The sequence below is a fragment of the Microcaecilia unicolor genome, chromosome 1, assembly GCF_901765095.1.
Source record: "Microcaecilia unicolor chromosome 1, aMicUni1.1, whole genome shotgun sequence".
Classification (NCBI taxonomy): Eukaryota; Metazoa; Chordata; class Amphibia; order Gymnophiona; family Siphonopidae; genus Microcaecilia; species Microcaecilia unicolor.
This window is the reverse complement of record NC_044031.1, coordinates 682,687,743-682,714,544: the sequence shown is the minus strand read 5'-3', so window position 1 is coordinate 682,714,544 and position 26,802 is coordinate 682,687,743. Positions and strand designations below refer to the sequence as shown.

The following is a 26,802-nucleotide window of genomic DNA, read 5'->3' as shown; positions in this document are numbered from 1 at the left end:
GGGGGACTAAGTACAATCTGCTACTCTTCAATTTGTCAGATTGCCATATTACATCCTCTAGGTTTTATAGAGATTCATTGTTTTTCCGACTCAGCTTGAATACCATTTTGGTACTAATATACCTCCCAAATCTTCCTCTGTGAAGACCAAAGCAAAGAATCTCTCCACTACAGCTTTTGTCTTCCCTGACTGCCCCTTTTATCTCTGTCATCTAGCGGTCCAACTGATTCTTTTGCCAGCTTCTACTCTCCTATTTTATTAGGCTTCTGGCATTCACATATAGACATTTGACTGTACCTATTTATATCTGCTCAGCAGTTGACAGTGACAATGTGCAATCCTGAAAATGTCTGCTTTTTTTATTTAGACTCCTGGTCTACTATGTTCTCTATTGCAATACCGCTATCGAGGTGCCCTATTCCCTGTTTAGGTGGTATCTTTGAAAGATACCTTATTCCAAGCTATGTGCTTTTGAGCGACTGTCAGCCTTCCTCCAGTTTCTAGTTTAAAAGCTGCTCTCTCCTTAATTAAATGCTGATGCCAGTAGCTTGGTCCCACCCTAGTTAAGGTGGAGCCCATCCTTTTGGAATAGGCTCCCCCTTCCCCAGAATTTTGCCCAGTTCCTAACAAATCTAAAACCCTTCTCCCTGCGACATCGTCTCATCCACGCACTGAGACTCCAGAGCTCTGCCTGACTCTTGGGCTTGTGTGTGGAACAGGAAACATTTCTGAAAATGCTGCTCTGGAGGATCTGGATTTCAGCTTTCTACCTAGGAGCCTAAATTTGGCTTCCAGAACCTCCCTCCCATGTTTTCCTATATCATTGGTACCTACGAGCACCAAGACAGCCAGTTCCTTCCCAGCACTAACTAAATTCCTATCTCATAACTGCCAAGAGGAGAGGGGGGGGGGGGGGGCAAAATTCACCGGGCCTGGGGAACCTGATGGGACCTGGGTTATTGCGTCCCAACAGGAGCAGGAGAGAGAGAGACCCCAGCGCCGGGCCCCACTTGCATTGCCTGCCTAGCAGCTGCTGGGCCCTTAGGCCGTGCATGCTCAGTTTGAGACTGAGCATGTGCGACCTGACAAAGCAGCCACAGGGCAGGCAATGCTGGGCAGAGGAAGCAGCCATGCTGCCTGCGGCTGGTGTGGCCAGCCAAGGTATTTCGGGAGGGGGACTGCGGTGGTGACTATTTTGGGGGTGGGGGGGGGCGGCGGCGGCAGCGATTCTGGTGTGGCAGCCTGGGCCTGGCTCACTCTCTCTCTGGCCCTGTCCTATCTAGGTGATGCATGAGGTCCGCTATCTTCACACCAGGCAGGCAAGTCACCAGGCGATCCTAATGTTCACCCAGCTATCTACATGTCTAATCAAATCTCCAACTACAACAGCTGTCCTAACCCTTCCCTACTGGGCAGAAGCTCCTGGAGAGGCATCCCAGGAGGATTATTGCATCCCCTGGTGGGCTGCTCCTGACTACAGGATTATTTCCAACATCACCAGGGTCATACATCCATTTAGGAGGTCTCTCTCCTCCAAGACAGCCAGACCAGAGGTGGAACTTCTTTACAACGTCCCTGTAGGCCTTCTCTATGTACTTCTGTCTCCCTCAGCTCCTTCAAATCTGTTAACTCTAGCCTCAAGAGAACAGACTCATGCTCTGAGCTAGGAGCTTGTATGGGAGATAATCATACATGTGATACTTGGTGCAAAAGACTGGATAGCACCCCTCTTGCTGTTGTCTGTATCTAGATACTAGGGATATTAGAATGACTATAAATGAAGAGTTGTGCTAGGGGTGGGACATGCAATTAGTACTAGTTTTCCTTAGGAGTAATGATTTGCCCGGTGGTCTTCATGTGTGTGTGGTCAATCCTTATTCTCAGGTTTCACTTAATGGCTGTATGTAATCCTTTTGCAATGATGTGACATTCTACTAATGCATTAATTTGTTTTTAAAATAAGATAATCAGACTAAGAAATTCTTGTAGGTGCGAACACTGTTTGTCAGTGGACTTCCTGTGGATATTAAGCCCAGAGAACTTTACCTACTTTTTCGACCATTCAAGGTAAGAGTTCATCAAATGTGTACATTACAATAGTCTGCAGTAACTTCCCTGCTTGTTCATAGTGATAGTCACTATTGACCCAACTGGGCTATTGTAGGATGCATGCATGGTGGCTGGGGCAAATAACTGAAGCTAAAGATTACACCAGTTTTGTTGACTGTTAGTGGCCTTGGGATTTTACAAGAACTTTGGTGCAGCTAAATTAAAACATTTACCTTCACTAAAGCACTGGTAAAACAAAGCAGAGCTTATTATCTCTTTACGTAGGTTGTACATATTAGAAGTGTTCTAGTGAAGGGCACTATCAATGTTTAAATGTGGGCAGCAAAAGGTGTAGGTGGGGGACTAAAACCAAATCAGTGTGGCTATCTGGATCCTCTGATCAAGAGGTAGTCATGCTGGTGGCAGAAAAGGCATCTGGTCCTGGCATGCCCTGCCAAAATGTCTCCTACTACTCTGCTGCCCTGTGTTCAGGAGTAGGAAAGAAGTTTGCACAATGGATGGAAAGGAGAGAGGGGAGGGTAAGCAGACAGGAGGAAGGGAGGACTGATCTCTTGTACCACAACCATTAACTACCCACAGAATTAAGAAGAGCTGAATCATCCACTTGCATGCAAAGCATATAGATTTCCTTCCCTTACCCCAAGCACGTGCACTCGCAAACCCCTTGTGTTCACTTAGGTAAATATACATAATAGATCTCAAATACAAACCACAAACTTAACACATTCCACCTGACACATTTACCCTCTCCTGCTCCCAAAATGCAATTTAATCCTAAGAAGGAAGGTAAACTCTCAAGGCCCCTAATTGGTATTTGGATAAACTAAGCAAGTATCCAAGCTATTTGGTTCATCTACAATAATTTTTTCATTTAAATTATAGTAAATGTATCAAGTATATTTGCATATGCAAATTTAATGTAAACTTTTCTTTACTATCCTTTTGGGGTACTCCAAATTGGCTTCATGGGTTGCTGATAGAAACAAGTCCCATCTTGCTAAGCAATTCTACCAGCACCAATTACATGTATGGAATAAACCACTGCCGCCCATGGAATAACCAGCTGATATAGGACGGCTCCTCTGAATGCAGTCGAGGTAGCTACCCAATTCATCACTTTAAAGCTGTCCTTGACACTTCGACTTCAGGAAGTTGTCCTTTTCATCTGCTGCTGGATTAGCACCTGCATTTACCTGTGCTTAATGTTCAAAGCCACAGAGCATGGGAATGAACGAGTATGTAGCTATCAATGTAAGTAGCATGCTAATGTATACTGATGCGCTCTTTTCCTGAAGCTGTCCCATGCTCGAAAAACAGCATGCTGAATAGTGGCACCATACTGCCTTAAACCCTACTCCAGCTTGGAGCTGGTGCTAGGGCAGGAGGCAAAGCAGACTAGACTGGCAGAACAAGTTCGTTAATGGGGAGTTTTTGGTCCTGGCTGTATCGCAGCAAGGATGAGCAGCTGTGCGAGCCTGATCTGTAAAGTGAAGACATAATAAAGTTTGTGCTGTGTTAAGACTCCCTAGGCTCTGTAAAATATCAAGAGAAGTGCAGTTTAGAATGACTCGAGAGCATTGGCATTGGTAGTACTGCACCCACCTCTGAACTCCTGAGCACTGTCAGCACTTCTTCCTCCTCCCCCCCCCCCCCCCCCCCAGTGTTGTAAGTATGTGCTGAAGAGCTGTACTTGATTCAGGACTCTTCAGTGCATCCTTCTATCCTTAAGCTCCAGCTAATAGCATGCATATCATTTGCATGCTATTGGCATCAGTCCTGAGGAAGTAGTTCTTCGGTGCTGTTGTGCTGGTAAAACTTGGTGCTGGAGTTTTGAGCGTCTGGATATTAGTGCTTGTCCCTGTCTAGACTCTGCTCACTTAATCAAGCATTGCTTTCAGCCCAATTATTTGGGGGGGGGGGGGGAGGGGGTTGGAGGGGGAAGAATACAGGTAAGGTTTTAACATGCAGATTGTGGAAGTAGGTAAATATAAGTTGGACTGTTGCTATTTCTGAAAATTCCATAAGTCTAAACAATGCAACTGTTTGGTGTCTAATATCTTAACTTTCATTGGGGGGGGGGGGGGGTTACTTGGGCTTCTAGCCAATTTGAACCAATTTGTTCTGTGATTGACAAAGGGGCTGCAGAAGCACCACAGGACCTAACAAGAGTTTCTCATGCTTCTGCAGGCAAACCTAGCCAATCAGTTTTTCAGGATTACTGCACTGAATATGCATGAGAAATCTGCATCTGAGACCATCATATGCATAACTTGTTTATTCAATGTAGTAACCCTGGTCTAACATACTGGCTTCTCCTCACCTACAACATTAAGACTGGTGGCTTCCTCCTGTTTGGGTTCCAGCTCAGTTACTGGGCTGTGAGCTATCGCTTTTTTAAGCTTTTTCAACTACCCATGAATTGCCCCTCCTTCTATATCCCCTTGCCCATTACAGTAACAACCAACTTAAAAGCTTGCTTCTGATCCCTGTAATCATGGTCTCTAACTGGTAGGTGCTGCCAGTGAAAAATGCTTGTGGCACACAATATAGGTATTTGGATTTAGATTATCTGTCCTGGGGAGTATAAAATTGGCTAATGTGTGAACTAAACTGCATTGCTTTTAAAAGAATTTAACACTAACATACCTGCTTTTCTTTTTTTTTTTTTTTTTTTTTTTTTCCCTTCAGGGGTATGAAGGTTCACTGATCAAGTTAACATCAAAACAGGTACTGTGCTCTTCTGGTTCATACAGTACAGCTTGGTTTGAATTTAGAGTTGAAATGCAAACTGGACAGTTGGCAGGATGTGAATTCAGATTTAATTTATGGTTTAGTATGAAACTTTCTGTATGTGTGCTCAGTAGTAAGATCAAATTAGACAACTCAAGTGAGTCCCCTGCAATAGCATGTATAGGGGGAGTGGGAGAGCCACTTTCTCCCTCCCCCCACCCCCAAACTTCAACATTTACTAGGAGGTACAGTGCATGCACAGTGTATATTGTTACTACACTGCCTCCTGACATTTTTTTTTTTTTAGCTAAATTACCAAATGCCTGCCAGCAGAGGCCAATCTCCCGCTCAGCTCCTGGGAAAGAGCTATGTGACTTTTGTGGTTCTTATGAACCTTGGCCACAGTGGGGATGGGGACTGGTGGTGAAACTGAATAAAGGAGATGGTGGGAGGTGGCATGGTAACACAATTCAAAAACAAATGATGGTTTACTTGAACTGTTTCCATACATCTTGACATTTTAGTATGTTCATGCTCATCTAAAATGGCTCCTTTTTAGGGAGCTTCAGAATTTAATTTAGCTCTTCAAATGGTATGAGCTTGCTGGGGTCATTGGCTTTCCTGCCAACTGTTTTATGCATGCCTTTGCTCATCTGGGCATTTAAATCAAGTAGTATATGCTGACACAGGGAGGAGAAGGGGGGAATTCGCCCAGGATGTCACTTTAGGCCTTGTAGAATGAGCGGAGAACCCCATCAGTCTGAGCAAAAAAATTGATGCAAAAGTCTCCTTCAGCTGTCTAGCAATTGTAGGCTTAGAAGCCGTGAGGCCAAGCCTTCGTTTACCAAAAAGCAGTATCTGATCTGCAAAACTCATTTGTGACTTCCAGATATCTAATAAGGACTCTATGCAAATGAGAAGCTTTGAGGAGGAATACTGAGCCTTTCTGTCCTCTAGCTCCACAAATTGCTTGAGATGAATTGCTAATACTACTTTCAGAAGAAAGGAAGGAACCATATGCAGGGAGATCCTTCCTCTGAAAGAAATGTATCCCAACAGCCACCATGAATGCTGTCTTTAGTGTGTAATCTTTCAAGGAGGCCTTCCCGAGTGGCTCAAAGGAGGTTTCTGAAGAGTCCAAAAAACTAAAAAGGTTCCACTCCCCACAAGAACTGGAACAATAGCCAACTGCAAGAGAAGTCTTCTGTAGTCGGTCACTGAAATAGGTCAAAGCCTCAACTTTTACAGAACAAAACACCAATCCTTTCTGAAGACCTGCTTGGAAAATTGTTAGGATGTGCAGAGAAGGGAAATAAGTCCACACTCGGAATATCCTCTACACCTTCACGTAACACCGTGGATGTAGAGCTTTCCAAGCCTGAAGCAAAGTAGCAATGACCAAATCAGAATAACCTTTGTCCCAACAGAGCCCTTTTGATAGCCAAGCCACAAGACCAAAGGGGCAAGGATCCTCCCTAAGCACTGGACCTTGCTTCAGTAGGCCGTGTGGCTGCAGAAAACAGAGGACACCTGTCCAGCAGTCAAATCAGTTCCATGTACCACTGTCTCAAGAGGCCAATCCAGGGCTGAGTATTATTCAACCCTGGTATAATGCAATCCTCGTCAACACACAGCCTACTGTGGGCCAAGGAGGGAAGACTTACAGTAGATGTCTCTGACCAGGGCTGCAGTAGCACATTGACCCTCATTGAGCCTGGTTCTTTTCAGAAGCTAAAGAACTTGGCTACACTGGCATTCTTTTTTTGACACCAATTCTAGAAACTGAGAACTCCCATCAGTCCACTTCCAAGGAGAGCCTGCTTCGTGTTCAAAAACCCCATGATGTCAGCTGCTGACAACTAGAGAAACTTGTTCTCCGCCTAACTTATAAGGGTTGCTGTGGGTTCCACCTTGTTGATATAAGCTGCCACTGCATTATCAGAGAACTCAAACTGGGGCCTCCTGCCAGAAAGGGAGCAAAGTCACACAAGCTTCTGAACTGCTGTGAGCTCCAGGCAATCTTATTGTCCACTGAGACTCCTGTCCAGGTGCTTTGTGCCAGATAGAACTTGTAATGAGCTCCCCAACCTGACTTGCCTCATAAAAATTCAGAGCTCCTCTTTATGAACCCAATATTTTTGGATCATCCCCCTCTAACTGCTTCAACGATGGCTCCTCTGAATAGACAGAAGCCACATCAGATAAGGAGGGAGAAGCAGAGAGTCTCATCCGCCCATTCCTGGAGGTCTAAAGATCTCTTAGGAACTAGAGGGGCAGCAGGGTGAGAAACAAACTAAAGCACCTTGCAGCAACCGACTGTCCCTGCTTCAGTAAATAGACCTTGTGTAAGAGCAAAATAAACTCCATAGAAAACAAAGATCCTGATGCAGCTGAATGCTCTGTCGGGCCCTGAGGCTGTAAAATGGCAGCTGTGCCCTGAATGTGATCAGACAGAGGCAGCTTCTCACTGCCAGTCAGCCCTGATAAAACAGTGCCTGTTCCATGCTTTCCTGCATCAAACCATGCATTGGCTCTGGCAGAGAGCCCATAAACTCAGGCTATTCAGATGCGCCAAATCTGCAGATATGCTGCTGCCAACACTTTCCTCCATGTCCCACGGGATTCTTGGCTTGCACACACTGGCAGGTCCCATAGTGGGGAAACTGCCTCCATGGAGTCGTCATTTACCCCAACTATCACAAGCACAGAACATGTCCCAAGAAGTGTCAGCATCCTGTGCATCAAGTAGAACATGCAGCTCTCCAAGTGATTCCAAGTCACTTTAGTTGGACTTAACCACTCCTGGCTGCTCCCCCCCCCCCAAAGCTGTCTCCATAAATCTTACCACAGATGAGAGGGTCAGGATTGATACTGTCCCATACTCTCCAGCAACCCTTTTTCCTTTTAAGGTGGTTGTGCTGGAAGAGAGAATTCCATAGGCAACGGGAGAGGTGAAGGTAGGGAAGAAGCAAATTCATTGGGGCACCAGAGGATCTGAAGACCTCAAGGTATGACTCTATAGACTTGAGCCACCTGCAAAGCTCAACTGGGGACCAGTTGACCAACTGGACTAGGAGCAAGGCACTTGGAACCAGAGGCTGAAAAGTGTCCATTCACCTGTTGGAGAGAGAAATTGAAAAATGAGCTGAGACGTATTCTGGCATCCGGTCTAGCGCCTCAATATTTATCTCCCACCTGCTGGTTGATACAACTATCTACAGGTTCTAGAATAGTGGAAGTTACAATAGAAGAGTTTCTTTAAGTACTGGACCTAATTTAGTGTACCAAGGACTAGATTCAGTTAATGGCAGGGTACTAAAACCTACATGAAGCATGTTTTTATAAAAGACACTGATTTGGGGTGTAGGGACTAACTACATTTCTACCAAACCTCTAGAATGGAGTTAGTGGGTGAGAGGAATAACTTATTTGTAGCACTCTGGCAAATTAACTTAACTCTCCCTGCAATCCGAACCCACAGTCCACAATTATGCACACAAGGCTCAGATGTTATAAGCTGTTGTACCAGACTATGGGTAGCAAATAATAGATGTAATCTGAGACAATGAATTAGCTAACCCAAAACGATGGTAAAGGGTTGGTATAGCCAAGAGAGCATACACTCCAATCCTGAAATTGATACCTAACAACCCCAGGCACTCATAGGCACTAAGAAGATAACAGTTCAGACCTGACGGATGGTATGGCACATGAGCACTGGACGTGGAAGCAACATAGGCGCTGATGATAGATCTGGTACATTACGAATCAGGATCAGGTAGCAGGTGGACTCCCCAGCTGGGAAGTCAGTGATGCCACAGATTAACAAACCTTCATTGGATAGCAGGGCTCTGATGCAGCTGCGGGCTGTTACTGAGGTTCCAAGAGTGGCTCACGTGCCAGCCAACTGATAACACCTTTAGGAAGGGGGTTTCTATAACTTAGTACCAAGTGGTCTGGAACATGATGACCTGAAGTCCCTGTAGTGATGCCACGCTGATAGCAATAAACAACAAAACGTTATGGTCCAAGAAGTGTGCTTTTATGCACCTCATTTACACAGTACCAAGCCTCTGCATAAGTCTCAAAATAGGTCTGTAAAAGTCAGGTTCATACTGTAGGCCAGTACTGAATTGTAGTGCCTTATGCAGGGTTTTAGCCTTACAGGTGTTGTGGAGGTCAATATCCATGCCAAACTTTGGACGTGAGGATTTACACAACTGAAACTGGTGTAAAATTCTGATGCATACGGTATTCAGTAATAGTGCATGCATCCTTAGTGAATGTCCCTCCCATGGCCATGCCCCCTTTTGAGTTGTGCGCTATAAGATTTGCATGGAAAACATAAATTGTTGCCAATTAACACCAATAAATAAGTTATGCACTCATCTCAGAATAACATGTAATTTTACATGGGGAAATTTGTGCACTACTTACATTGCCTTCAAGTTTGCATCTAAATCCTGGTTCATAGGGTGCCATCTCGTATCTAAATGCTAAAAAAAATAAAAATAGGAAAAAAGTTCAAAGTCCTATACCAATACTCGGTTTATATAGCTCTATATCTGTCTCTAGATATACATCATATTTTATTTCAATTTCTATTGAAAACCATATATATATATATCAATATTCAGACTTCATTTCTCCAAATATTGTGATCAAGAAACATTTTAAATGGAACATGACATTTTCCTTATCTGATCTAGCTAAGTCAGGGAAGAAACCATTTTTCTTCATAGTCAAATTCGTGTCTCTTCTGTTATAAAGAAAATAAGCAATTTTAGAAGTTATAGCTGGGTAAAGTATCTTGTAAAATGGCAGCGTAGGATGTCTATGATGTGTGTGCACTGCAGCATGCATAGATTTTTTTTAAAGAGGTGCTTGGTTATTATGTAAGGCAAAAATTCCTTTGTCAGATTGTGACCCCATGTGGTGTGCCATGATGCATCATGTAGGGTCAGGCACATCATTTTCCAGGACATATGGGTGGAAGAAGGGGCAAGACCACTCCTGCCTCCGAACTCTGGAGCTGAGCTTGAGGGTCTTGAGGGGTGCAAGGGCCACTAAGATAAACTTTGGAGTGGTGAGTTGGGGATTAAAGCTCTAGGGCCTTATGTGGTGCAGTGCTATACTTCATCTAAGATGACAACTTTGCTCCCATACTGCATATTTTCTCTAGCCTGAGATCACATAGTTTCAGTGCTTCAAAAAGTGAAAATAAACATTTTAAGAGAGTGGGTGGTGATTTAGCACTTCAATGGCATTTCCACTTTTTCCAAAATCATAATTTAATGCTTCATGAAATGGTCTTCTCTGCCCCCCCCCCCCCCCATTTCTCCACTTAACCTATTGGTTCTCAGTTTTATTGTCCCAAGTATCAGTCTGCCTGTCTTGACATTGCTGCCTGGATGTCTCATTGCCATCTGATACTAAACATGACCAAGACAGAACTTTTAATCTCCCCCCCCCCCCCCCAAACCCACCTCCCCTCTTCCCCCATTCTCTCTCTGTGGATAAGACTCCCCGCCTCCCTGTCTCATTAGTTCGTAACCTTTGAGTCAACTTTGACTCTTTTTTTCTCCTTTCTCTGAACACTAGTAAAACAGGCCCGTTTCTGACACACATGAAACGGGCGCTAGCAAGGTTTTCGTCGGAGTGTGTGTGTGTGGCTCAGATTTCCATGACCCCCTCAGAGTTCCAGGCCCTCCCTCCCCTCTCCCATCCCCTCCAAGTTCTTGTCCCCCCTTCCCTCTGAGTTCCATGCCCCCCCCTCTCCTTAGAGTGTGTGTGTGAGAGAGAATGAGAGAGTGTGTGGTGTTTGTCAGACAAGAGAGAGTGTGTGAGACACTGTGTGAGAAAGTGAAGTATTCGTGCGCTCTGTAAGGCTCCATCTCAATTGACGACATGTAGTCCTGGAACATTGCAGGAATGCTTGAAGGCTTCACTTTCTCGGCTTCAGAATGTTGGAGGTGCGTTTTATTATAGGATATCTAACAAAAACTTGTCGTTTGTCTCTAATATAGCCAAAATTTATCCCTTCTTTTCTGAGCACACTACCAAAACCCTTATCCAAGAGTGGAGGAGTAGTCTAGTGGTTAGTGCAGCAGACTTGGATCCTGGGGAACTGGGTTCGATTCCCACTTCAGCTCCTTGTGACTATGGTTACTTAACCCTCCATAAAATACCTGCATATATACTATGTAAACTGCTTTGAATGTAGTTGCCAAAAAAAAAAAAACCCACACACAGGCCCATTCCTTTTCCTTTATCTTTCATTTAGACTACTGTAACTTGCTTCTCGCAGGTCTCCCACTAAGCCATTTCTCTCCCTTTCAATCTGTTCAAAATTCTGCCAGTGTTGCTATGCTCATATTATCAGTCTCAAGTGTACAACCTGGATGTAGACGAGGGCAGCAGATAGAGCTGGATACAGAAGACCCCCCCCCCCCCCCAAGGAGGTCAAGCAGTGCGTGGCATAGATGGCTGGAGAAACCAGAGTGGCGCATCAGATTGGATGGAAAAATCCAGCTTTTCTTTTTTCCCTTGGTTTCCAGTACTTCTGCTTCCATCAAAACTGTGTAAAGAAGTCCTTGAAACTGGCAAGCTCCTCATGTTCTGGATATTCTGCCCTAGGGAGTTACTGTACTTGTATTAGCAAATTGCAACTCTAGGGTCTCAGACCCCAAATGATCAAGTGGCATGGCCTAGCTTCAATCTCTAGGCCCAGGCTGTGAAGCAGTTGTCACTGTGACTTAGGGTGCATGTCACTGAGTAAGAATGTCAGGTGATCGAACTGGGCAATCTGTCCACAAGCCATCCTGTCCTTGTTGATGCTGGACCTTGGTAGAATTGGGGCATAGTTCATGCAGTATAAGGTCTGTAGTATTTGATATCAAGCTCTCATATACAGTCACACAAGGGGTTTTGCTGCTACAGTACCCTCCTTCCTACCCAAGGTTTCTCTTTTCATCCAAGAAGGGTTTTGCTGCTACAGTACCCTCCTTCCTAACCAAGGTTTCTCTTTTCACCTAAATCAGCCATTTTATTTACCATCCTTTTATAAAAAGAAGATCATGGTTTGGACTAATCTTGAGTTTCCATGATAAGCGACTTCAAATGTTGTGGTCACTTTTTCTCCTCTTGAGCCCTAAGAAGGGAATGGCTGCCTCAAAGGTAAATATTGTTCATTGGTTGAAAGATCCTATTGCTTCAGCCTATTTTACTAGCAGGGAAAACAGCAACCTTGCATCTTAGGGCTCATTCTGCTAGGGTGCTTTCTATTTTTTTTTTTTTTGGTGGAAGTTCATGTAGCATCTTCAGATGAAATATGCATTTTCAAAGCATTATCACTTAATGGTTATCATTATCACTTAAATGGGTAAACACTGGGTACATCTCTTATCTGCACTCTTCTCCTCACTGCTAACTCCAGACTTCATTCCTTTTCCTTTTATCTTGCTGCACCATATGCCTGGAATAGACTTCCTGAGCCGGTACGTCAAGCTCCATCTCTGGCTGTCTTCAAATCTAAGCTAAAAGCCCACCTTTATTATGCTGCTTTTAACTCCTAACCCTTATTCACTTGTTCAGAACCCTTATTTTCATCCTCACTTTAATATTCCATTATGTCTTGTTTGTCCTGTTTGTCTATCCTAATTAGATTGTAAGCTCTGTCAAGCAGGACTCTCCATGTTCAAGTGTACAGCGCTGTGTAAGTCTAGTAGCGCTATAGAAATGAATAGTAGTAGTAAATGTAGTAGCCAGGACAGAAGTTTCCTTTGGGGCTTCAGTTCTGTCAGTGGGGGTACCTCATTCCTTCCCAACTTGGACTTTTTTTTTAATCCTTTAACAAGAGGAAAAATTCGATATTACCTTGTAATTTTCTTTCCTTCGGGTGGATTCTGGACTTATCCTTTAGTCCCTATCTGTTCCTGTACGTAGCTCCCTGGGTTCTTCGGTTCATTCATAATTTGCTATAGGTTACATTCATTTCAACTGTTCTATTTATATTCTGGAGGAGGCTGGAGTTATTTTCACAGCATACTACTACTGCTTGGCTATTGAAATAACTTAAACAATGGAGCTGTAATTTGCATCTATACTAGCGCCACCTGCTGGCAGATAGGCATAATACACAAGTCTGGACTGATCCTTTGGAACTAGAGGAAATAAGTAAGATCTAATTTCTCCTTCTCTGCCATTTTAACAACTTTGAAAATTTTTGTACCATTGCAGATTTGATCACATCACTCATTTCTATCTATGAATGATACAAAACAGGTCCCACTACAAACTGTTGGAACTCCACTACTGACCCTGTAAATGGGCTCAGGCATTTCAAGTCCTTCCTCGTTCCAATTAAACCAAATCCGTCTGTCTACGGTCAGTTTTTAGTATACTTCAACCACTTTGCCCACTACCACCATCGAGCTCACCTTTCTATAATTTTCCCAGATCACCACTACATCTAAAAATTGGTACTACTGGCCACCCGCTAGTCCTTAAGGCTACTAGTAATCACTATTTCATCCTTCAAGACTATGGGGTGAGTACCATCCAGTCCTGATGTGCTGTTTAGTTTGATCTATTACATTTAGACAGGTGGCTCTCAACACAGTCCTTGGGATACACCTAGGCAGTCAGGTTTTCAGGAAACCCACAATATGCATGAGTCAAATTTGCATGTACTACCTCCACTGTATGAAAATCTGTATTATTGACGGTATTCTGAAAACCTGACTTACTATGTGTAACTTGAGGCCTGAGCTGAAAACGCAATGTATTGATTGCATTTATTTTGCCGTTAACCAGCCTTAGGTACAAAATAGAAGTGTGCCACAAAAAATAAATTTAAAATGATTTGGAAATCGAATGTTAAAGTGGATGTAATATTCTATTCTGATAGCCTTGTCATATTAAGTGACTTGTCAGGAACTGGGCTTGTAGCTGAGACAATACATCGTTCAACTTTGTGTTTTTTCTTATGACATCATTGTTGAAGGATGGCTTTGATTTAGTGGGACTAAGTGTTTGTTTATACAGATGCTAGGTTTGATTCTACAGCAACATAGAATAACCAAATTTAATATAACATAATTGTAGGATTTCGAAGTGCACTGGTGCCTGCCCACTAAGGATTGATTGAACTAAATAACTGATGGCTCGTAGCTCTCCAAGGAGGCTAGTTATTTCTCATTTGTGCCTACATCTAAATTTACAGAAGAATTCTGGGCATCCTTTATTCACTTCCACACCCACTTATCTAATGGGAAGAGGGGGAGATGGCTAGAAACTCATTCTCATGCTATATTTTCCTGCTTTTTTATCTTGTATATATTTTGAGTGGAAAAGTAGCTTAATGGTTAGTGCAGTGGGCCAAGAATCTGGGGAGCTTGGTTCAGTTCCCACTGTGGCTCCTTGTGACCTGGGCAAATCGGCCAACCCGCCAATGTTCCAGGTACAAAAAGCTGATTGTGAGCCCACTAGACAAGAGACAAAGTACCTGCATATAATCAAAGGTAAACTGCTTTGGTTGTACCACAGAAAGCAAGGTATATCAAATCCATGACTGTTTACCACTAGGGGCACAATGATAACCAGAGAAGTTGTTTAAATAGGGGTTCTGTTGATATGTTGCATGGGCTTTTTAAGTGTGTTCCTTGCATAACTAGTTTGAACAAAACTATAAATTTTGCAGCATTTTGTTCTTTAAGATTATTTTAAAATGTGTTAAATTTCTTCTAGCCAGTTGGTTTTGTCACGTTTGATAATCGGGCTGGTGCTGAAGCAGCAAAGAATGCCTTAAATGTGAGTACTTTTGAAAGTTAAATGTAATGCAGCCCTTTGAGATGGGTGTTGAATAGGACATCTCTTTTTCAAATGCCTATTCTATGTATGTGTTTAAGATAAGCTCCTAGTATAACAAAGAGCACAAATGCTCTTGCATAAAAATGCACCTCTCAAAGGCTTACAACTTCTCATTCTATGTGAAGTACATGTACCTTTTAGCTCTGTCCACATCATGAATGTTTATAGTCGGCATAATTGTCCACAGGTACTTGTAAAGTGCAATTTTGTAACAGCATTTCCCACATGAGACATGGCTGATAAAATCTCTTTATTGGGCTATTTTTGTGCTAACTACAGGTCCTTTTACAAAGGCACACTAGCATTTTTAGTGCATGCTAAACTCTAGATACCCATAAAATATATGGGTGTCTCTAACATTTAGCACACGCTAAAAATGCTAGCGTGCCTTTGTAAAAGGACCCCTAGGTGTTCGGATTTTGTGTTTGTTCTTCCCTACTATGCTGTCATGGTTTTCTGGGTTTAGGCTGGAGTTTCCTAAAATGTGTCCTACTTATTCAGGACAATGTCAGAGCTGTAGGACTATTGGTTCACACAAGGCTCCTGGGTTCAACAGAAAAGTTTGATTTTAAAATCCTTAAAGCTCTGAACTCGAGTTGATATTCAAAGCACTTTATCTGGATAACTGCCACCCCTACCTAGATAAGGCTTTAGCAGGACTGACTATAAATCTTAGTGCCATGAACATTCTTAGCGTTTCTCAGCATTATCTAGATAATGCTAGGGCAATGTACAGGTAAAGCAAGGGTGGCACTGATAGTATATTCAGTTATCTATTCAGTTATCTATCCAGATAACTACTCAGCCACAAATTGCTATCCAGATAGAGGTTGAATGTCACCGTTATTTAGATAGTGGCAGCACTTTCCAGATAATCAGAATTGAATTTATCTACCTGCTGCGCTGTGTGTGTTACACTGACTGCAGTGGCTGAATATTGGCTATATACCTTTGCACACACTACCAGTCACAAAGGTTTAAATTCATTTTAGAACTTGGTAAACTGATTTATAAATCCAGTCATAAATTAAATTGAATTTTTAAAAGGAAGCAGCAGCAGGATTGACTTGGCGCCCTATCTGGATATTAAATTCTACCCAATATATGTGGGGGAGGGAATCCATTGCTAGCTAAATAGATGAATTAGTACTTGTACAGTAGAGGAACTACATGGTGGTTTTCCCAGAATAAGATCCTTCCCACTTCTGAGGTTTCTATTTGCCATTCTCTGACAGGACACGAACTGGCACTCTATGGGTGCATGACACCTATGTAGAATATACACTTCCTAAAGCTTGGATCAATCTGAGATGAGTCCACATCGCTCAAACGTCTACTCAGTTAACCCAGTGCATGCGCTCCTAAAACAGGCCCTCTGAGCCCTAGACTCTTTGAGGGAGCCAGAAGGAAAGAACATAAACCTCTGGGATGCTTCATTAGATTTAATTCACTCAACCTGGGACACCTCCAGGGTGAATCAAAAGAATTGTCGAGGAGAAATTTTAGTATCGGATACCTGGATGTTTTTAGGCACCTTACATTTAGACAAACTACACGAGACTCTAAATTTCAAGTTATACCACCACTCTAGGTATTGGGGGAGGAGAGAGAGATGATGGTGATAGGTGTCAAGTTTGCAAGTTATTTTTGGGTATCTTCTTGCTTTTTCTGGTCCTAAGGACTGAACTTCAGTAGTATTTCAGATAAGTTCACTGCTTGTAGATTTTTATGTGCATCCATATCAAACTTAATGAACAAGCAATCTACTAGGTTTGCATTTTATTTCTCCATGGGAAAAGTTGGTCTCACATGTAGATGAAAGCATTGAGGTTTGGATAGTACCTTATTTGTAGCTAGTAAGATTAGTAGACATGAAGAGGCCTTGCATCACCACTTAGTCTGCACATTCTGATCCTAAAGTTAGATGGGTCCTATGGCTTCATTCTTGATCACCAGACTCTTTCACAAACATTTTTCTGAAAGCTAAGTTGGCTCTAAGGTTCAGCATTATTTTAAGTATTACCTTGTATAGCTTAGCTATATAATCTTTACTGTGGATGAGAAGCTAGTGCCAAAATGGAATTCTAAATGTAATAGAAACATGTTCTACAGATCAACTCCAAAAATATATTGCCAAGGAATTGATCAGGATTTTAAAGCACAAAATCTCCAAGGGTTATGGAACTTCAGACTCTGGTGTTCCATGCTAACTTACTCGAAACTGTCTTTCAGTCCAAGCATTTCAAATCTCTTTAGACATTAAATCAGTAGACGTCAAAGGTTTTCTTATGTGAAGTTAACTTTTACCACCATGACTTCAAAGAAGGCAAAAGTTGGCATCTAATCACACCCACTCTTATTACTGCTTAAGAAGGCAGTTGAGTGAGTGTACATAAAATAAGCTTTGCGGTATCAGTCAAAATAACTAAACGGTTCAGCCATAAATATGGAAGTAACACAAGATAGGAGGTAAGTTAGTGCAATTCAATGTGTTATACGACTTTATATTTACTAACTTCAGAACATGTCTAGGTGGGTTACAAAATTCAAAATAATTCTAATAAAAAGAAAAAAAAACACACCAAAAACAGGAAAGACAGGCACACCAAAAGCCATCCATTCTATCTAAAATACTGTTTTAGTTTTAGAACTGGATGGGGAAAATCACAAACCGGTGGGGGTTATCTCTCAGCAGTGGTTCATCCTGAAGGCTGATGGGCTGAGGTTTTTCCTTTGATTTTGTTTCATGCTCCATGTTGTGGAAAGTCTTCCGAGCTATCTTGGTAGCCAAAACGCATGAGCAGTTCAAATTAGGTGGTATATCAAGTTCTTCCATAAGGAGACACAGAATAAGTGCATCTTCCTGAGGTGAAGCAAGTCTTAAATAAAATTAACAAGGCAAGGAAAACGGACTTCGGAAAATCCACTATTTCTGGGATAAGCAGTATAAAATGTTGTGTACTTTTTTGGGATCTTGCCAGGTATTTGTGACCTGACTGGATTGGCCACTGTTGGAAACAGGATGCTGGGCTTGATGGACCTTTGGTCTTTCCCAGTATGGCATACTTATGTACTACTATATGGCTATGGAAATAGTTAACGTTTAACGTCAACTTCTGTGGTTTAACTCCCCCCCCCCCATAACACACAACGTGGGGGGGGGGGGGGGGACTAAACACATACTGTCCTTTTCTGCAGTCAAAGCTTTTGCATCTTGCCCGCCCAGGAACAATACATGGACATGAAGTCAATAGGCAAACCTGCTATTAGTGGCACCAAATTTTTGCCTCCTAATTTACTGTCATATTTCAACACAAATCACTTCTGTCTCTAGAAAATAGACTGAACTACAACTCATCTACATGGAGGATCTTTGACAGCTAGTCAGATTTCCAGGCAGATTTAGTTCTTAATTTCTAATGTGTTCCTTGTGAGTTCCTCCAGTTCAGTCTAGAATGCATCCATGCTTATCAGCATCCATGTATCTCCTGAAGTGTAAAAGATTTGGCTAGTTCATTATCTTGTTGGGCTCTTTAGTCTGGAGATATTTATCCTTTGTTAGTGGTGAGTGTTCATTAGCTCTTATAGGAGTAATTTTTCTTTTTCATTCCCTCTGCTTATAAATACCTAATGGCTGGGGGGAGGGGGTTGCACAGGATGAAGTCTCCACCTGCTTGCAGGACAATACAAACCCAAGTGTCTGGAGTAGGAGTGGGCAACCATGGTCCTTGAGGGCCACAACCCAGTGGGATTTTCAAGATTTTCCCATTGTACGCAAGTAGATATGCATATTCATTGTGGAAAACTATGTGCAAGTCAAATTTTGTGAACATCATTGTAGAAACCTTGAAAACCCCACTAGGTTGTGGCCTTGAGGACTGTGGTTGCCTACCTCTGTGTGGAAAGACTCAAGAAACCAATTAGGTAAGAACTAATTTACCCTTTTGTCCTGAGACCTGAATTGTTTTTAAGGCTCGCTCTGGCAGACGACAAAAACAAAATCTTAATCTACGGATACTTAGGTGCATTCTGGGCACATACCATTTGTGGACCCAGCTAGAAAAACTGAGTAGTTGATCCCTTTAAGCTGCTACAGGGCAGTTCCACACCTGAAAAGCATAAGTTTATCTCCACCATTATCTATGGGGCTATTACTGATACCCTGGGTCACATTATTATGTTCTCTTTGGTTCAAGGCAGATTACCAAAACAGCACAGACAGCATAGGAGAAAATGGACAAATCTGATTTATTTTTATTAGAATTTTAATGCATCAAATAAACCTTGACCTTTTCCTGAAACGTCGGTTAATTGATCTGTGCACACAGTTTTGGAGGCTATATTTTGCTAAAAATGTATCGAGACTGGAAGCAGTGCAAAGAAAAGCTACAAAAATGGTTTGGGATTGCGTTGCAAACCATACAAGGAAGACTTGCTGACATGAACATGTATACTTGGAGGAAAGGAGAAACAGGGTGACATGATACAAATGTTCAGATATTTGAAAAGTATTAATCTCAAACCGTTTCCGGATTTGTCCTGTGAACAGAGGATACGGGCGGGAACATAAGGGGAGATGAGGGTAGAGAGGTAGTGAGGGGCAGCAGACTGAATGCATTTGTAGGTAAGAAGGACAAGCTTGAATTGAATGTGGTATCTGATGGAAGCCAGTGAAGTGATCTGAGGAGAGGGGTGATGAGTATATCAGTTCTGGCGGAATATGAGACGTGCCAACAGAGTTCTGATCAGATTGAAGGGGGGATAGATGCTGAGTGGGAGGCCATGAGGAGTAAGTTGCAGTAGTCAAGGCGAGAGGTAATGAGAGCATGGATGAGAGTTCGGGTGGTGTGTTCAGAGAGGAAAGGGCAAATTTTGCTGATAAAGAGGAAGAAGCAGCAGGTCTTGGCAATCTGCTGGATATGCGCAGAGAGAGGGAGGAGTCAAGATGACTCCGAGGTTGTGGGCAGATGAGACGGGGAGGATGAGGGTGTTATCAACTGAGATAGAAAGTGGAGGAAGAGGAGACGTGGGTTTTGGTGGAAAGACGATGAGCTCGGTCTTGGACATGTTCAGTTTCAGGTGGCGGTTGGACATCCAGGCAGCAATGTCGGATAGGCAGGCTGATACCTTTGCCTGGGTCTCTGCGATGTCTGGTGTGGACAGATATAGCTGGGTATCAGCATAGAGATGATACTGGAAACCATAAGATGAGATCAGGGCGCCAGGGAAGAGGTGTAGATTGAGAAGGGGTCCAAGGACAGATCCCTGGGGGAACACCAACAGATAGGGGGATAGGGGTGGAGAAGCTCCATGAGAGTGAACTCTGAAGGTGCGGTGGGAGAGAGGAGGAGTAAACCAGGAGAGGACAGGCCCTGGAACCCAAATGAGGACAGTGTGGCAAGAAGTAAGTCATGATTCACAGTGTCAAAAGGTGAGTGACAGGAAAGGTGAGGATGATAAAATAAGGGTTCTGAACAAGGGTTAGGAGTAAAAGCAGCATCAAAAAGGTGGGCTTTTAGCTTAGATTTGAAGATGGCCAGAGATGGAGCTTGACGTACTGGCTCAGGAAGTCTATTCCAGGCATAAGGTGCAGCAAGATAAAAGGAACGGAGACTGGAGTTAGCAGTGGAGGAGAAGGGTGCAGATAAGAGATTACCCAGTGAACGGAGTTCCCGGGGAGGAATGTAGGGAGAGATGAGTGGAGAGGTACTGAGGAGCTGCAGAGTGAATGCACTTATAATAAGAGGAGTTTGAACTGTATGTGAAACGGATAGGAAGCCAGTGAAGTGACTTGAGGAGAGGGCTAATATGAGCATAATGACACTGGTGGAATATTAGTCATGCAGCAGAATTTTGAACAGACTGAAGCAGGGGCGTATCTGTGTGGGGCCACAGGGCCTGGACCCCAACCCTCGCCAGCCGAGGTCCGCTTCCACCTGACGCTGCTTAAAAATATTTCTTCAGCTGGCGGGGGACCCCAACCCCCGCCAGCCAACCTGAGGTCTTTAAAGTTCTTCTCTTCATCCTCCGTGGCCGTGCTGCTGTTGAAAGCTGTTGAATCCAGCTTGGAGTCTGACGTTGGGGGGGGGGGGGGTGGAGGAGAGTCGGTGGCGGGGGGGAGGGTCTGGCAATGGCGTTGGGGGGGGGGCTAAAATGTGCCCCCTCCCTCTGGCTTTGGCCCCCCCTATACCGCCGGAGTCTAGATACGCCCGTGGATTGAAGAGGGGAGAGAGATGGCTAAGTGGGAGACCTGTGAGAAGCAAGTTGCAATAGTCTAAGCGAGAGGTGATAAGAGTGTGGATGAGGGTTCTGGTAGTGTGCTCAGAAAGGAAAGGGCGAATTTTGGTAGTAATAGAGAAAGAAATGACAGGTTTTAGCAGTCTGTTGAATATGTGCAGAGAAGGAGAGGGAGGAGTCGAAGATGAACCCAAGGTTACAAGCTGATGAGACAGGAAGGATGAGTGTTATCCACAGAAATAGAGAAATGGGGGAGGAGGAGAGGTTGGTTTAAGGGGAAAGATAAGAAGCTCAGTCTTGGTCATGTTTAGTTTCCGATGGCGCCGAGAACATCCAGGCAGCAATGTCAGACAGGCTCATACTTTGGCCTGGATTTCAGCTGAGATTTCTGGTGTGGAGAGGTAGATCTGGGGGGAGTCAGCGTAAGATGATACTGAAAACCATGGGATGAGATCAGAGCACCAAGGGAATAAGTATAGATGGAGAAAAGAGATCCCAGGACAGATCCCTAACTATGGTACTGTTGGAATAAATTTAGTAACTTCCTGAGCTTTAAAGAGGAGCCATATGATCCAAAAAGCCACACAGCTGCAAAAAATGGATTCTGGCAGATAACATCACTAAGCGGTGGCAAAATACAGAAATCGTGCGCAGACCTCTGCCAATGGAGAAAGCTTAACTAATTGGTAAGCTGGTATTTTCTGGATAGGATAGTCTTACACAACTCCCACCTGTCCTGAGTTTTAAAGCTTTTTCATTAAGCTTTGAGTTGGCCTAAACTTGCTACATCTAGGGTACCATCTGAGCCCTGATGGCAGTCATCTCATATGAGGCCCTTATCCTGCTCTCAGGGATTACCACCAGTTACAGATGAGCAACTTTTAAGTATTTTTTTCCTTCCAAAATTCCCTGTTCAAAATTGGAATATGCAGCTCTCCTGCATGAATTGGCTATTGAGTCAGTCAACTCCTGGCAATCATGATTGACTCTGCGTACAGGATGTCAATATACCAGCCCAGATGCTAAGTGGTTGCCTAGCAACTTTTAGGCTACAATACAATGAAGGTTTCTTTGTAGCTATTTAGATTTAGCTCTTACACTTTTCAGTAGCAGCTCGGAGTGAATTACATTTAGATATTAGATATTTCTCTGTCCCTGGTAATGTACCTGAGGTAATGTAGGATTAGGTGTCCTGCCAAGATCACAAGGAGCAGCAGTAGGATTTGAACAAGGTTTCCCTGGTTGGTGCTATAACCACTAGATGCCACTCCACTGGTATTTCCCTTCCATCTTTTTTTTATTTTATTTTTTTTTATTCTGTGGTCCAGCTATTGCTGTGACCATCTCCTAAAGGAACCTACTGTACATAAGCATAAACACAAATACCCATGTCTACCTCTGGGATTCCTACTCCTAGAAGCAGTGAACAACTTTTACATTTAGACACATTAACCACCTTTAGTTCTAAGCATTTTCTCATAGATGCAAAAAGGAAGAGATACTTTAGTAGATAGGGATCTTAAACTTGGTGTGAAATTCATTAAATGGGCATTTCTGTGCAAACTTTAGAAATCTATTACAAATTCCTCCTCTACATGGAAAGTAGTATATAGTCTGTACTAAGCAGACTAGCAACTGGTACTTTTAAAACCATCTAGGCAGATCTTGAGCATTTTTGGAATGAAAGTGTGATTACTGTTGACTGCCTAGAACTGGCCAGTATGGGTAAATTAAATTTCACGCAGACAAGCTAATGCTAGCTTTTGAACACTGTACTAAACAGTGACCTCTTGGTGATTAACAAATGGCTACTAAAGTAATATTGAGATCAAAGCAAAGAACTCCAACTTGCACTGCTTGCTCAACTTTTCAGAACATAATTTTTGGCTATCTTTGCTAGGTTAGATCTAATGTTTTAAGGGCTGGAGATATATAGCTTGGTATCTTATTTTTAAAATTTCTCATCCTGTAGGGCATTCGCTTTGACCCAGAGAACCCACAGACCCTGCGGCTAGAGTTTGCAAAAGCCAACACCAAGATGGCAAAAAACAAGCTAATGGCCACACCGAACCCTACCAATATCCACCCTGCCCTGGGAGCACACTTCATCGCAAGGGACCCCTGTGAGTAGTAGATGGTCTCAAATTAATGTAAAGCTTAAAAAAAACAAAAACCACATTGAATGGCAGGAAGGATTGTTTTTATATAACTTCATTTAAATCTGATAAAAGCAATTCTTTTGTAATGAAGTTAATTCAGTACTTTAAGCCTGTGCTTGTCTGTCTGGCTCATCTAAACTGTGTGGTGATGGTTACTATTCATCAAATCTGATGACATGAATTCAATATAAGTGAATGTACACAAACAGGTGAAGTGAATTTTTTTTTTTATTATTATTGCATTTACATTTTATCTCAATTCTTGAAACAGAAAATATGACTATTTGTCATAATAAATTCTAACAAAAAATAGTTATTTCAACCTTACTTTCAAACATTTGGTCAATTGCTCATCTATAGTCCACAATTCAGGAGGCAGTGCACAATACTAAGGAAACAGAAAACAGTATCTCCACTAAAGAAAATAGGCGGTTGAGAAGAGAGCCCAGTGATACTAATACTTATTACGGAGCAGAGGTGGTTACATTCCTTGGTTGTGACATAGGTGATTTGCCTAACCTAGTTTCCAAAAAAATTTAATTGTTTTGAATCAAAACTACATAATAGCACAAACTTGAGTTGGATGGGGATAATCATGACGGTAGTCTTTCAAGTCTTGATAGCTAACTGGCTGCTGGACCTCACACACATGTAGTACACATACACAGGTTGCAAGTAGAACTACTACTTTTGTGCATACAAGGAGACTGATCAGCCCAGTTTGCTCACAGGATTGGTACTTCAATTAGTTTCTCAATCTTAATTTCAGAAGCCTGCCCCAAGCTTGGCTACACTCCAATATGCAATGACTTCTTCCTTTATCATAACCACAGTTTCAATAGCCAAGGGATAATTAGCCTACCTTGGCAGTCTTATTACCTCATTTGTGATCACATGCTGGAATCCCTGGAGGCACAGACTTAAGACATCATATAGGAATGTAGAGGTCTGAGCCAGGGCTGCTTCTCTTCACTGGAACTCTCTACCAAGTACCGCAGCCAAGCCAGAACTCTTTGGGTGGATCCTTGCTTAGGGCTCCTGGAGACCTCTTGCCTCGGGGCCTCCCTGCTCTTAGGGCATTTAACCAACCCCTGTCTGAGCCCCACCCCTGTGTCTCAGCTTGTCATGACAGATTAGTGCCACCTGCTGTAAGGTGGCTAAACTGCAGCTTCATGGGCAGATGATCAGAAGCCCCACGCTGTTCAAACAGCACTCAAAAATAGTGCCGGAACAGTGTGGGGCTATACCGACCCTATGATCAGAGCTAAAAGCATGCAAATTTAAGCATGCTATTATCTCTGATCATAGGGGTGAAGTGTAGAGGACTGCATGCTCAGGCACAATCCTCCTGCACTTGTTTGACAGGTCCGGGCTGTCACTTCACTGGCTCCCTGTTTCTACATACAGTTCAAACTCCTCTGCTCCTCAGTACCTCTACACTCTTCTCTTCCTACACTTCTCCCTGGGACCTCTGTTCACTGGGTTAATCTCTCTTATCGGCACCCTTCTCCAGTGCTTAACAGACTCCATTCCTTTTATCTTGCTTCACCATATGCCTGGAATAGACTCCCTGAGCCGGTACATCGAGCTCCATCTCTGGCCGTCTTCAAATCTTGGCTAAAAGCCCACTTTTTTTTTTTTTTTAGTAATTCACTCTTTAAACTTGAAAGAGACATTACAACTGACTAACAGTGAACCATACAGAAAATGCAACAAGAGAACAGTCGTCAAATCATATTATTCCTCCCCCCTTTATACCCTCCACTACAAACAGAATGATCAGAGCTCCTCAAGAGATACCTCTCCACAAACTGTATTGCTTCTATAGTGACTGAAAGTGACCCATCCGATCATATTTCAAAGCGGTCAACTTAAGACTATCAAGTTTTTGCAACCCTTGGTCTTTAGTAGGTGGTTCTGCCTGTCACCATGCAGCCGCCACAGTCGAGCTGCCGATACCACCAGAGTCAACAATTGTCTGTTATCGTCCCCAAGAGTTGAAAAATCCATTAAGTAGATGACACTGGATAGTCTATGGGCATGCCAGTCCTAAGCCCACCTTTTTGATACTGCTTTTAACTTCTAACAGTTACTCGTTCAGTACCTGTATTTTGTCATTCCCACCATAGTAATTCTCATCTCTTTGTCCTGTTTCTGTCCTAATTAGATTGTAAGCTGTCAAACAGGCACTCTTCATGTTCAAGTGTACAGTGCTGGGCAGGTCTTGTAGCGCTATAGAAATGATTAGTAGTTAGTAGTAAAGCCTGTATCTGTCAAACATTCCAAGGGGCTACCCCTCCACAGCCTCCAGTGACCATGACCCGCCCAAGCCCCTAGCCTGGACACCATCATGGGGGTGGGGGGGCTGAAGGTCCAGTGGATCTTCAGCCCCCCTAACACCCCTCTCCAACAGAAAAGGTGCTGGAGGTCACTAGACCATACCCTGGTGGTCTAGTGGTGACTGGCAGCAACTGACTGCAATCCTCCCCCCCCCCCCCCCCGAGAACCCACTACCTTGAATGGAAAAGGGTTGTGATCTTTGTCTTCCTCTGAGTACCACCTCCAAAATGGTGATGCCCATTCCAAGCTTCTAGTCCCTGCTGCTGTAAAGCAATAAATGCTGCTGCTACCACCATCCTTTACTGAAGGTATGGTAGTGCATTTATATACCACAACACAAAGCATATGATGTGGTTTACAAATCATGCATGCAAGCCAAACCACCACGAGGGTGGAGGTACACAAATTCCTATGAAAAGTAGAATCTGAGGAAAGGGGGAGTAGGAGGAGTAGGCTCTTGAACAACACTAGTAGGCGACGTAGGTTAGGAACAGTCTCTTTATTTAAATATACACTCTACTCAACACAGCCGTGTTTCGGCGCTACAGACGCCTTCTTCAGGAGTCTTGATATATAAATATACAAATATTAAGCTCAAAGAGAATGAAAGCAAGGCTTCTGCTACAATTGTAATCCACTGCCGATACAGGAAAAAAAAGCTCAGCGTATTCAATTGCACTTCTGTGAATTGAAGTGCAATTGAATACGCTGAGCTTTTTTTCAATTACACTTCTCCTTGTCTCCTTAAGATGTTTCATTGTATTGTATGAACAGTATAAGAATCTTTGACTGTTCTAATCTAATGCATGCCTATTAAGGTGTGTTTCATATTGTGCTGACATATCCCTCATGAATGTAATTCCATGCTATGTATTTTGCATTCTGATACTGTTTTACAGTGCTTTTAGCCAAATTGAATCTTAGTAAAAGATTATATCACAAGTGTACCTCGTTGATGTATTTTTGCTTATATTCGGTCCTTTTACCACTGCTTTTTAAAAAAAATTGTAAGTTTCATGTTGAGCTGTATACCACCTTGGCAAAAAGATGGTGGTTTAAATCTCAAATAGAACAGGATCTGTAAATAGACACATTTCTAAAATGCACAGTGAAATGGACGTTTATGTGCTGGTTACACATAGCAGAAGCATCAATTTAAACACAATAGTGGAGATGTCCCAATCTCTTGGACCTACAGATAATCCCTAGCTTGAGGAATGGCATTCTGAATGTAAGACTACCTGGAACACTACTCATGATCACTCTACGATAAGGTGAACTAGCCAAACAACCAGAAAAATTATTTTTTCTCCAGATCAAGTGTTTGTGATTATTTGGTTCTTGCGAGAGAGGTGAAGTAAGAGGATATTATAGCCAAAAGATTGTCCTTCAAAGA

General features: G+C 42.9%; 1 protein-coding gene across 2 annotated transcripts in view; it reads left to right on the top strand.

The window, feature by feature from the left end:
* The window catches only part of RBPMS2 (RNA binding protein, mRNA processing factor 2), a 143,656-nt gene that overhangs the window by 56,148 nt on the left and 60,706 nt on the right, over positions 1 to 26,802 (top strand). For both annotated transcript variants that reach the window (XM_030187939.1, XM_030187932.1), the window contains exons 2-5: positions 1,990 to 2,067; positions 4,759 to 4,797; positions 14,548 to 14,610; positions 22,880 to 23,030. In XM_030187939.1, the coding sequence (XP_030043799.1) occupies positions 1,990 to 2,067; positions 4,759 to 4,797; positions 14,548 to 14,610; positions 22,880 to 23,030 (331 nt within the window). The remainder of the gene's footprint in view (positions 1 to 1,989; positions 2,068 to 4,758; positions 4,798 to 14,547; positions 14,611 to 22,879; positions 23,031 to 26,802) is intronic.